We start from the raw sequence: 13,460 nt of genomic DNA, 5'->3' as shown, positions 1-13,460 counted from the left end.
CACATCCGCTGCAGCTTATCCACAACTTCTCTGTGATAGTCAATGTCCAACGACATCTGCTGCTCTCCATTTGGCCCTCGAGACCTTGGTGGTTTGTAACTCTTGTTGACATGGCTGAAATATTGACATTTCCATCGCTGGATGTCACCTTTTGGAGCTCTTTTCACTTTTGCAACTTCGAGCACTCCTTCCTGTTCTGAGTATGGACTTTTCTAAAGCACGTATCTTAGAATCCACACGTCAATAGCCTCGATTTTCTTCCACAGATCTTTGCTTCTTGGAGTAGAACAGTGCAGATAGAAGCCATTCAGCCCAACAAAATCCTATCGGCCCTCTAAAAGACCAGGCCTTGTCCGTGGTAACCTACGTTTAGACCACCGAGACTGCACACCTCTGGACATTATGGGACAATTTAGCATGCACAATCCACCTAAACTGCGGAAGGAAACTGGGGCACCCAGAGAAAATCCACGCAGAGAACATGCAAACTCCACACAGGCATTCGCCTGACGTTGGAATTGAACCAGGGTCCCTGGCGCTGTGAGGTAGCAGTGCGAACCAGAGAGCCACCTCTCAGATAGGCACTTGGAAGTTCAGAATTGAGTATTGCTGGGAAAAAAGAGACATGCTTTCAAAACTTTGCACCTTACACTCATCAGGACCCATTCACAAGAATACCAAATTTCAAAGGGAACAACAACTTCACACTGCATGAAAAGGGGATACTGATTAGTTGGAAAGTGGTCCTTGATTAATAGATGCTGTGCTTTGGTGAATACTTGAAGAAACAGTTACCTGCCAAAACTGTTCTAAACAAGTTCAGAAATCACACGACACCAGGTGAGAGTCCAACAGGTTTATTTGAAAACACAAGCTTTCGGAGCCCTGCTCCCCCCTCAGGTATGAGTGAGAGAGGTGGTATCAGACACAGAATTTATAAGTAAAAGATCAAAGGGCCCCACCACTGATCAGGATGTATTAAACTAACCTGAGGTGCTGTTAAATATTTAATCAGTATGTAAATGTAAATCAGCAAATACCTTTGGAGTCACTGCCCTGAGAGAACTAAAGGTTTTGTCAGTGTTAGGGAGAGGTGGCAATTTAGGTTAGACGTTGCATTTTCGGTATTTGTTTAGAATCTATTAGTACTTTAGTCTGGAATCAGATTGGCTTTATTTCTAAAGTAGGAGTTTGTAAAATGTCACATTGACTGACTGTAAAAATTGTGTGCTTTTTGAACAAAATAGAATATATCCGCAAATACAACTTCACCCTGTAGATTCATGTGTGTGTGTGTGTGTGTGTGTGTGTGTGTGTGTGTGTGTGAGTGTGTGTGTGTGTGTGTGTGTGTGTGTGTGTGTCTGTTTGTGTGTGCATGTGTATGTGTATGTGTGTGTGTACGTCTATGTGTGTATGTGTGTGTGTGTGTTTGTGTTTATATGTGTGTGCGTGCGTGTGTGTCTGTGTGTGTGCGTGTTTGTGTGTGTGTGTGTGTATGCGTGCATGTGCGTGTGTGTGTGTGTGTATGTGAGAGTATGTTTGTGTGTCTGTGAGTGTGTCTGCATGTTTGTGTGTGTGTGTATGTGTGTCTGTGTGTGCGTGTTTGTGAGTGTGTGTGTTTGTGTGTGTGTGCGTGTTTGTGAGTGTGTGTGTTTGTGTGCGTGTGTTTGTGTGAGTGTGTGTGTGTGTCTCTGTGTGTGTACATGTTTGTGTGTGTGCGTGTTTGTGTGTGTGTGCGTGTTTGTGTGCATGTGTGTGTGTCTGTGTGTGTGTGTGTGTGTGTGTGTGTGAGTGTGTGTGTGTGTGTGAGTGTGTGTGTGTGTGTGTGTTTGTGTGAGTATGTGTGCATGTTTGTGTGCACGTGTGTGTGTGTGTGTGTGTGTGTGTGTGTGTGTGTGTGTGCGCGCATGTGTGTGTATATTTTACAGACAGTTGATGTGGTGTTTTATAAATTCCTACTGTCAAAATAAATCCAGTCTGACTCCAAACGAGAGCACAGACAGATTCTAAACAAGGTCTCACAGCTAACATGCACTGTCTGACCTAAAGTGTCACCTCTTCTTTACACTCATAAAACCTTTAGTTCTCTCAGGGCTGTGTCTTCAAAGGAATTTGGGGATTTACATTTGCATATTAATCCTTCTAACTATTAAAGATTTAACAGCATCTTAGGTTTGTTTACTATATGCTCATCAGTGATGTGATCCTTTGAGCTTTTCCATATAAATTCTGTGCCTGATACTACCTCACTCGCTAACACCTGGAGAAGGAGCAGGGCTCCGAAAGCTCGTGTTTGCAAATAAACCTGTTGGACTATAACCTGGTGTTGTGTGACTTCTGACCTTGTCCACGCCAGTCTAACACTGGCCCCTCCACATCATTTTGCTTTAAACAGACACAGAGAATATTGGTAGAAAGTCAACAAGTCTTGACTGTATCTGTGGAGAGCGGATCAGAGTTAATGTTTCAAATCCAATGTGCCTCTTCTCCAAAATTTGTTTAAATTCACAGCAGGGAAATTGACTGTAATTGGTCAAGGCTGTGCCATGAGTGAATACATGAAGTAATGCCTGTCTTTTAAGTTTTTTTTAAATTGAAAAATGTGCTATGTGTGGGTGTGAATACATATAGCTTCTGGCATGCATAAGCGAGAGACACCACATGCTTCACAAGTAATCTTAAACTGGCTGTTAGTGGACATATAAGTACAATTGGGATTATTTAGAAAATGTTGTCCGATTGCATTGTTGGATATTATGCTGTGAACTATGCAATGATTTGCTGGTTGAGTGCAAGTACTGAAAACGACATGCTGCATTTTATCATCAAACAGTTATTGAGATAGACTGCACGCTGGATCAGGATTTCTGTAATTCACCCGTGGGATGTGGGTGTCGCTGGCTGGGCCAGCATTTATTTCTGGTCCCTAGTTGCCCCCTTGAGAAGGTGGGGGTGAGCTGCCTTCTCAAACCGCAGCAGTCCTCCTGCCGTGGGCTGACCCACAATGCCCTGAGGGAAGAAATTCCGGAATTCTGACCCAGCGACACTGAAGGAACGGCGATGTATTTCCAAGTCAGTATAGCGAGTTGCTTTGTTCTGTCAAGCTTCTTGGGTGCTGTTGGAGCTGCACCCATCCAAGCACCTGGGGAATATTCCATCACACTCCTGACTTGTGCCTTGGAGGTGGTGGACAGCTTTGGGGAGTCAGGAGGTGAATTACTTGTTGCAATATTCCTAGCCTCTGACCTGCTCTTGTAGCCACTGTGTTTATGTGATGACTCCAGTTGAGTTTCTGGTCAATGTTAACCCCCCAGGATGTTGACAGTGGGGGTTTCAGTGGTGGTAACACCATTGAATGTCAAGGGGTAATGGTTAGATTGTCTCTTATGTGTGGCGCGAATGTCACTTGCCACTTGTCAGCCCAAGCCTGGATATTGTCCAGATCTTGTTGCATTTGAACACGGACTGCTTCAGTGTCTGAGGAGCATCGAACAGTACTGAACATTGTGAAATCATCGGTGAATATCCCCACTTCTGGCCTTGTGATGGGAAGAAGGTCATTGATAAAGCAGCTGAGGATGGCTGTGAGGTTGAAAGAATGTGTTTTTGTCTTGGAAGGCAGCGCCCTGTTAGTGGAGAATATAACTTGTGCACATGCATTGTCTCATTTCACCTATTGCCCAATGTTTTTGTTGAGCAATATTGTCCAGATGTGATTAGCAGATTGTCATTAAAATGCATCTGGTTCACTAACATCCTGTGGGGAAGGAAATCTGATCTCCTTGCCTGGCCTGGCCTACATACCAGGCCCATTTCAATGTAACTGATTCTTAGTTACATTCCAAAATGGCTAAGCGAGCCTCTGCATTGTTAAAGAATTATCTTGTCACAACTCTTTTTTTGTCTTTATCCTTGGAGGGGATGTTAGCAAGGCAGGTCTTTGTTGCCAATCCTAATTGCCCTTGAGCTGATTCGATTTCTCGAACATTTCTGAGGGCAGTTTAAGAGTCAGCGACATTTTACGTTCGGCCTGGATTCGCATGTAGGCCAGATCCAGTCAGGACGGCAGGTTTCCTTCCCTTTGGTGAACAAGATGTGGTTTTCCAGCACTGGTTACTAGGTTACCAGCTGTGTCTTCAGATTCAGCTTTCATCATCAGTCACAGTAGGATGTGAACCCTGGCCTGGGCCTAAATATGACTCCAGGCCTGAATCCAAGTAGTTGACTCTTAGCTGCCTTCCAAAATGGCTGAGTGATGTCAACTTGTAGGTAAAGAATTAGTTTGCCACCACAGTATATGAGCCTGTCAAGGGCAGTAAACATACCCATGAATGAAAAAAACAATCAAGCACCTTTAAAAGAAACAGACAGCGCTGAGATAACAAGGTGCAGAGCTGGATGAACACAGCACGCCAAGCAGCATCAGAGGAGCAGGAAAGCTGATGTTTCGGGCCTAGACCCTTCTTCAGAAGTCGCTGCAGTGGAGACAACAGTGAAGTCTCTACCAGTCTGCTGTTGTTCCTGTCCTGAAAACTCTCCTAAATATACATTTTCTGAGCAAGGGTCTTAATCCGTAACGTCAACTTACCCGCTCCACTGATGCTGCCTGACCTGCTGTGTTCCTCCAGCTCCACACTGTGTTGTCTCTGACTCCAGCATCAGCAGTTCCTACTGTCTCTAAAAATACAGGGCTTGTGCTGCATATTATGGCTGGCTGTTTGGTGCCCTACAGCATCACCAGATATCAATGAACACCAGTGTAAAACGTTTTAATCTAAATTTTTTTTTAAAAAAGAGGCCTGCTGGACCAGCATTCCTGAATAATCTTGTGTACCGTCTGGGCTTTATTTTTATTTGAAAGGTTTCTTGAGTGAATGCGGATTCTCCTGTGACATTTTCCCCTCCAGTTGTGGGACAAAATCAGAAGTCACATGACACCAGGTTACAGTCCAACAGGTTTATTTGAAAACGCAAGCTTTCGGGGCCTCGGTTAGATTTCTTGCCTCGCACTCGCAATCTGCTTCTTTCTAGTAGCCTGGACAAAAGCTGCATTTGCAACTGAATAAACAGAGCCTCGTACAACATGATCGCAAGCAGTGAGAGGTTCAGCGGCTCAAAGCAACACGACAGATTTACTTGCGTAATTAAACGGGGGCATTTGTTAAATACATGGCATTGGACGGAATTTAGAGCGCACAGCCAGAAGCCCCATCAGCCCTCTGTGTGCAACCTCACAAAACAAAACTGGGAAACCAGTCAAGAATAACAAGATCAAACAGTCCCATTGTCCTTGCCAGTTGTCCTAGATTTTGTGTTAAACTGAGGGATTGTTTGTAAAATACAGAAGGTACACTGTCAGGGAGATATTTTGTCAGAATGGCTTTCAGACCATAACACGAAAATGCAGAACACCTGAAGGACCTTGGCTTTCATCCACTTCATTTCTTTGATGTAGGATACGCTGTCTTTGAAGTGAAAAGCAGACAGTTTTTAACTAACTTTAAAGCTTCAGCGTACAAATGAATGACAGGCTATATCATCATGTTCTCTCAGTCAGCCCCTTGCAAGATGAGGCAGCTCAAATTTGACTCGTGAATCCTCATCGCCTGGCCCCCATAGTAAATTGAGATCAATCTCTCAATTCTTCTCCACACCGCATTTTCTTTTTTCCTCAATGGGCCGCAAGTGATGAGATATTAAGATATGAACCAAAAGAGCTGCGGATGCGGTAAATCAGAACCAAAAACAGAAGTTGCTGGTAAAGCTCAGCTGGCCCGGCAGCATTTATGAAGAAGAAATCAGAGTTAACGTTTCAGGTCTGGTGTTCTGAGGAATGGTCACCAGACTTGAGACGTTAACTCTGTTTTTTTAACTTCCCAGATGCTGCCAGACCTGCTGAGCTTTTCCAGCATCTTTGCTTTTGTTCCAGATACTAAGATATGATCTGTTTGAGCACTGCACAACTGATCTAAGGCTGGCCACCTCATCAGGCAATGTCCACAATAAATCAAAGTGTTGGCAAGCTGCAAAAATATAATTAGAAGGAGAACAAAATGCAAAAATTGTGCAGTAGTGTTTTACAGTACTTGAACTATGATGAGGGATCAGGCTTGAGCAAAGTAAGTAAGGACATTGGCAATGGAAACAAAGAGAATGCTGGAAATTACAAAGCACAGGCAGCATCCACAGAGAGAGAGAGAGATAATGGGAACTGTAGATGCTGGAGAGGGAGAGCCAGGTTATCTAGACTTGAAACGTCTCTCCATAGATGCTGCCTGACCCGTTGTGAATTCCAGCACTCTCTTTGTTTTCAGTACAGATTCCAACATCTACAGCAATTTGCTCTCAACTCGTAATAGCACAGGATTAGAGAATTCTCACTAGAAACCGAAAGAACTGCGGATGCTGGAAATCAGAAACAGAAACAGAAGTTGCTGGAAAAGCTCAGCAGGCCTGGAAGCATCTGCGGGGTGAAAATCAGAGCTGACGTTTCGGCTCCAGAGACCTGAAGAAATTCAGCTCTGAGGAAGGGCCACGGGACCCGAAATGTGAACTGCGATTTATCTCATTGCAGTTGCTGCCAGAGCTGCTCAGGTTTTCCAGCAATTTCCATTTCTGTTTTAGAATTCTCAAACTGACTTCGTTGGAAATCACAAGGATGTGATAAACAGGCCAACAGCACCACGAAAGAGCCTTCAGTAAAAAACACAATACACAATATGATGCCTTTCAATTCAGTTCTATCTTAACTTTCTAAATGTGGAAGAAATGGTAGTGTTGCTGATTGTTAATCCAGAGACCCAGGGAATGTTCTGAGGACATGGGTTCAAATCCCGCCAGGGCAGATGGTAGAATTTGAATTCAATAAATATCTGGGATTAAGAGTTTAATGATGCCGTTGAATCAATTTGAGGAAAAATCCATTTGATTGGAAATTCCTCTGCTTTTAATGGGATCACCATTGTGATCAGGTCAGAGGGGGAGAGACAGAAGCCTTGAAGCAATGTTGTCAAATGTACAGTGACGTTGGACATCGTGCAACAGTTGAAAAGAGCACTCAAAATAATGAATAGCCCTCTGTTCATGAGCAGTGAGGTGACGTTGGACCCGCTTACAGAGCTGACCATGCAGGCTAGGTCTTCAATGCATGCACTGACGTGTACAAGAAAGGTGTAACTATCCTCTGTTACCAGACGAAGAGTCAACTAAGCAGAATCTGCAGCTTCCCCTGTAGACCAGCACTCCAGAATTTAGCAGGGACTCAAATATCGTGAGTTTTGCTCAGGGAACATGTCAACTAGTTTCTGGTTAAAGAAAAAGTTAGAGTTAAAGTTGGGAGCCGGAGATAAGTGCCAGTTTTCCTCGAGAGTTAAAGACAGAGTGTCTGGGTGGAAAAGACAGTTTGTTGTCCATGGTTTAAAGCCAATCAATCAAAACTATTAAAAGGTGAAGTTAGGGGCCACGTGGGTTATTCAGAATTGCAGCTTTCTGCTGGTCAACTGGATGTGTAAACCTGTGATCTCGTGGTCTAGAGGAGGACAAGGAGCTGGATCATAACTGCCATTCATTCTGAACTTTAGTAGGTAAAACATGATCTGGAATTTGATTTCAGTAAGGTGTTTGTTTTATTCATTCACAGGATGGGGACATCTCTGGCTAGGCCAGCATTTATTGCCCATCCCTAATTGCCCAGAGGGCAGTTAAGAGTCAACCACACTGCTGTGGGTCTGGAGTCACATGTACACCAGACCAGGTAAGGATGGCGGTTTCCTTCCCTAAAGGGCGCGAGTGAACCAGATGGGTTTTCCCCAACAATGGATTCACAGTCATCATTAGACTCTCAATTCAGATGCTTTAATTGAATTCAAATTCCACTGTCTGCCGTGGCAGGATTTGAACCCAGGTCCCTAGAATGTTTGAGATAATGGGAACTGCAGATGCTGGAGATTCCAAGATAATAAAATGTGAGGCTGGACGAACACAGCAGGCCAAGCAGCATCTCAGGAGCACAAAAGCTGACGTTTCGGGAGAATGTTATCTGGGTCTCTGGATTAACAGTCCAGTGATAATACCACTAGGCCATCTCCTCCCACTCAGTGAGCTGAATGTTCTACTTCCACAATGTCAGAATTCTATGGGGTTGGGGGTTAGGGATAGGCAGTACAAACAAAGTCATAATGATAATGAAGTGTTCGTACTGAACCTCCATGTGGAAGTGAACAAGACAAACTGGGCTAATATGTGTAGTGCACTGGTTTTTCTTCTCCTTCAGCTTTTGGGAAAGCTTCCAGCGTTGAGCTGACCCAGTGGCAAATGTTTCTTTCTCGCTTGGGGCCTTGTCAGCATTTGCGGCCCCCCCCCCCCCCCCCGATTGTTTCAGAACCGTTTGGGAGCCAGTAGAAATCACACACAGCCCAGAGGAGACAAACTTCCTACAGCTTCAGTTTGAGCCCTTTCTCTTAGCCTATAGGTTGAAAGGAAATGTTGAGGAGACAGGAGGCGTGGCGTTCTTTATTTGCGAACCTGAGTGTACCAGGGTTTACAGATCAAGGGACCATCAGCTTTAAATCTAATTGAGACGGAAAGGATTATCTGCCTGGAGCTGGGAGATTGTGTGAGCTTCTCAACAGCTCCTTTATGACATAGCCTCGTATCCTCCCTGCCTAATGTGCTGGATGTGGTACAGTCCATGGGTTATGCCCAGCAGCAATGTGCTGGTGACAGGCTCAGTGGTGAATGTGTGTATGTTGGTGGGGGGGGGGGAGGGTGAGGAGGGGGCTGGCGGGTGGCTGAGAGAGAGAGATTGTTGCTGCTTTTGCTGAGAAATCCACGGTACAGCTCACCCTGTGATTTGTAGGAGCCTGAGCACACGACAGCACTGCGCCTGGCATGACTCTGTTTAAAAGCAAGCGTCGCAACCAGAGATGTGAGTATTTCCATGCACCTACCAAAGGAGTTCTTTCTGAGGTGGAGCGATGAGACTCTGGGATGGGGCTGCATGCCAAGGGGCTAGAGGCAGAAATGCAATCACCTTTCCCCCTCTCTCCTCCTCCCACACTCCCTCTGCTTCTGTCTTCTCTACACCCCCCACCCCCACTCCCTGCCCTCCCGTTTCTCTCTCCTTCTGGCTCTTCACACTCTGTGTGCATATGTAAGCAGCTGTGAGAGGAGCAGTTGCCTCAAACGTTGGCTTGAGAGGGAAGTGCTTGTGTGCGTGGTGCATACGTGTGTGTGTGTGTGTGTGAGTGTGTGCGCGCTCCTGTGTCCCCGTGTGTGAGGTGCCTTGCACATTTGGCACTGTGTTGTACTGCCCGAAGCTCCAGGGAAATAATAGTGTAAGTTTTTCAGTTCACCGAACAATAGCAAGGTGTGGTAAATAAATAAAGTCACAAATACCGGGGACCTGTTTGTGTGCGTGTAGGGAAAGCTGCTTGCACGTCTAATCAGGGCAGGGTGTTACAAAACACATTTGTAGATCCTTTGGCTCCTTAGGGTGAACACTCCATTCAGTGGATATTGCAACTGGTTGGCATCTCACAACTCACAGGCTGGAGGGCAAGTGGAGGGCCCTGCCCCTTGTGATGCTGCTGCTGGCGAGGAAGACAGCAATGACATAATTGCCAGTCCACTTGGCACGAAAACCCTTAGTATTTACAGGGTACAGACTCTGTCAGACTAACTACTGTATTTTCGAACACTAGGCAGCAAATCCAACTCTGACACATGTTATGGAGAATATACTTACAGAGGTCTGTATTTCGGCTGCAATGCCTATTAATCACATGCTTCAGCAGACAGGACTGCTGTCAACAGTGAACTGTTCAGGAGTTCAATAACTGTGGTTATGTAATTTAACGTAGAATTATTACGTATGTATTGGATGTATATACTTATCAGTGCCTTCTCTGAACAGTCACTCAGAGTGGATTCCTTCATGATTCTATGATTCTATTAGATTGGGTGGGTTATATGGGGATGAGTCTGGGTGGGATGCTCTGAGGTGCAACGTGGACTTGATGGGCCGAAGGGCCTGTTTCCACACTGTAGGGATTCTACGATTCTGTTAGATTTCAAGGAGAGGAGAGCTTTTTGCAGGACAACAGGGAAAGAGGAGTGTTATGAGCCTAATTCAATAGCTGGGAGAAGAAGCCTTCAGTAACACAAGCCCTCTTATGTAATTTATGATTCTGCATGTGCAAGGTGTAACCAGGTGTCATACGTTTCTCTGTGAACATTGGAGTGCGATGCTTAGGAAAGGATGGCATGGGTATTATTGAGCCTGGCCCACACCCATAGCAAGTAGTATTTCTTGCCCTTTCTCTCGATTCCAATCAACCATCTCATCAACTCAGTGGGGAATAAAGTCCAGAATAAAGTCTAGACATTTGCATACAGGAATTGGGACGTTGTGTTGAGGTTGTACAGGACATTGGTGAGGCTTCTTTTGGAGTACTGTGTCCAGTTCTGGTTGCCCAGTTATAGGAAGGATATTATTAAACTGGAGAGAGTTCAGAAAAGATTTAAAAGGCTGTTGCTGGATATAGAAGGTTTGAGTTATAATGAAAGAATGGATAGTCCGGGACTTTTTTCAGAGGACCGTAAGAGGTTATGAGGTAACCTCATAGAGGTTTATAAGGTCATGAGGAGTACAGGTAAAGTGAATGGTAGGTGTATTTTCCCTAGGGTGGGGAATTTCAAAACAAATTGTTTTTTACAGAGAGAGTGGCTTGTGTGTGGAATGAATTTCCAGAGGGATTGGTGGATATAGGTACAGTTATAACATTTAAAAGACATTTGGATAAGTACATGAATAAGAAATGTTTGGAGGGATATGGACCAAGTGCAGGCACGTGGGACTAGGTTAGAGATAACACAGTATGGAGCAGGAGGAACACAGCAGGCCAGGCAGCTACAGAGGGACAGGAAAGTTGACGTTTTGGGTTAAGATCCTTCTTCAGAAATGAGGGAGGGGAAGGGAGCTCTGAAACAAATAGAGGAGGGGTGGAGTTGGGGAAGGTAGGTGGGATGGTGATAGCAGGTCGATAGTGGTGGGGATTGGGCAGTGAGGTGGGAGGAGCAGATAGGTGGGAGGGAAGATAGACAGGTTGTGCCAGGCCAAGTAGGCGGGGGTGAGAGGGAGAGTTGGTCATGGCATGAGGCCAGGAGTGGGGAGATTTTCAAACTGGCGTTTAGGCCATTGGGCTGCAGGCTCCCAAGGCGGAAGATAAGGTGTTGCTCCTGCAGTTTGTGGGTGGCATCATTGTGACACTGGATGATGGACATGTCACCCAGGAGGTGGGGGGGCGGGGGGGGGGGTGTTAAAATGGTTCACGACCAGACGGTGCTGTCATATGTCATGAACTGAGCGCAGATGTTCTACAAAACAGTCTCCATGCCTCTGCTTGGTCTCACCGATGTAGAGGAGGCCATATCTGGAGCAGCAGATCCAATAGACTAGGTTCGTTTGGGATTATGTTTGGCATTTCCGTGTTGTATAACTCTATAAGTGACTGTCTGTGGAGGGTCCCACTCAGGGTCCTAATTTTTGATCCCTGTCCCTTCATTGAATAAGGCTGACCCTATTTTGAGCGCAGGGTTACTGTGTTAAACACTGTATAGCAGCTGGTGTTTATTCTACTCAGTCATTACCAGAATCAAAGTTGTCAAGCCCTGTGAAGTGCCCCCACCCCCTGTAGGTCAGCCACATCACTCTCCAGCCTGATACGATACTGAGATCTCCTCCTGGCCAGATCCAGCTTAACCCTCACCCGAGTGATCGGGTTTGTGAGGAAGCGGAAAACAGTGGGGAGAGATCCAATCCACCTTTCTCATCGACTCTCTCCTTCCCCCTTCCACCACTCCATCCCAAGCTCCAAGAATACATACCTTCTCAGAGGACAGAGCCAGGCTGGGGCTGGGATGACGAACAGCCCGCTTTGGTCACCTGGCCATGGATGCCTGTGGAACCATAATCTTGCGTGAGGCTCAGCACTCAGTGAGATGTTGGCATTGGGTCAGTGGCTGGGGGAGGCTGCAGAGCACTGTGCTCGCGGACGCAGTTCAACAAAGGGAATTGCGAAAAGGACAGAGGGTTTGCTTGATTGGAGGGGGGAGGGGGGGCAACATTCCCCCTCATTCCGTGCAGCCCAAATAGGTCATCTACCATCTATATAAAAAAAGAATGGCCACACTTCAAAGCCATTTACCATGTGAGGAGCTTCGCCAGGCACTATATAAATGCAGGCGCGTACCCGCGCCCCCCTTTCCCATCAATCATCCCCAGTACGGGCAAAGAATTCCATAGGATTGGGCAGACACTACATGCTGACACGTCAGGACACCATCCGAACTTTTTTCTTCCTCATCTTGTCAAGAGCCACCATTGATACGATGAACCGAATGGCCTGTTCCTGCGCTGTGATCCTCCTGTGACTGGGATGCATGGAACGGAGTTTGTATTTACAGGTGTCTTGGGGAGCACAGTCTCTAGAATCACTGTGGTTGACGGTGTAACCACATGACCCACCATCTGTATATTTTGGGAGGCAGCCAGCATCCAACTGCTGTGCTAAGTCAAGCCGATGAGTCAATTGATCATTTCTGCTGGTGTCCTTGCTTTGCAGCCAGGCCTTATGAGGCACACTTGATGGGATTAATGCCTCAGCCTCCCTGCCAGGCATCTATTATCCTCGATAGGACCCATAGATCAAAGGGCTCTCTGTTCCTACAGGCAGGTGATTCTCTCCATCTCCTGCACAACACACATTCACTTACCTGATAGCTTTGTGTTCCTTTTCTTCATCAGCCCTTACCCCTCCCCTTGATGTAACTCCAGGTTGTCCTTTCTCAACATTCACCTCCTGGCCGCCGGTCTCAGCGAGCTGACTGACGATGGTAGGCTTCAGACTTCTGCTTACTCCTCGCCCAGCTTCTCAAATCTCTTCTACTCAAACCTGTCTCTCAACGCCATTAGACCTGCTCTGTGCCTCCGCATCATTTCCGTGGCTTTGATTCCTGACCTCCTCGGTCAGTGCCAAAACGATCGGCCTCGGTGTTTTTTATTTTAATTTTTGCTCCTTGGAAAAGAGAGAGGGGTTTTCGCTCCCTCTTGGCGTTTCCTGGTGCCATGTCCGAAAGACTGAGCTCGGATTTGAAGGCCATGGCCATTTTCTTCCATCCAAAGGAATTGTGGATCTGGCCTGTTTTAAACTCAAATTAGTTCAGCCTTCCCTACCCAAGAGCATCGAGTCACAGAGATGTGCACCAAGGAAACAGGCCCTTCAGTCCGCTCGCCCATGCTGAACAGATATCCTGTCTAAATCCATTCCAATTTGCCAGCATTTGACCCATATCCCTCCAAATCCTTCCTATTCATCGACCCATCCAGATGCTTTTTATATGTTGTGATTGTATCAGCCTCCACCACTTCCTCTGGCAGCTCATTCCATACACACACCACC

At 46.0% G+C, this 13,460-nt stretch overlaps 1 protein-coding gene across 10 annotated transcripts in view; it reads left to right on the top strand.

Annotated features, from left to right (window-relative positions):
* LOC125459689 (RNA-binding Raly-like protein) overlaps positions 1 to 13,460 on the top strand; it is a 1,242,755-nt gene that overhangs the window by 780,923 nt on the left and 448,372 nt on the right. Inside the window, exon 1 of one of the 10 annotated variants that reach the window (XM_059651587.1) lies at positions 8,785 to 8,926. The exons of the other annotated variants lie outside the window; for them this stretch is intronic. Coding sequence (XP_059507570.1) covers positions 8,890 to 8,926 — 37 coding nt within the window. The 5' untranslated portion in view covers positions 8,785 to 8,889. Of the gene's footprint in view, positions 1 to 8,784; positions 8,927 to 13,460 lie in introns of those variants that run through there. 10 annotated transcript variants of the gene reach the window in all.

The sequence above is a fragment of the Stegostoma tigrinum genome, chromosome 16 (assembly GCF_030684315.1).
Source record: "Stegostoma tigrinum isolate sSteTig4 chromosome 16, sSteTig4.hap1, whole genome shotgun sequence".
NCBI lineage: Eukaryota > Metazoa > Chordata > Chondrichthyes > Orectolobiformes > Stegostomatidae > Stegostoma > Stegostoma tigrinum.
The sequence above is the reverse complement of the archived record's forward strand: the minus strand, read 5'-3'. Positions and strand labels throughout refer to the sequence as shown.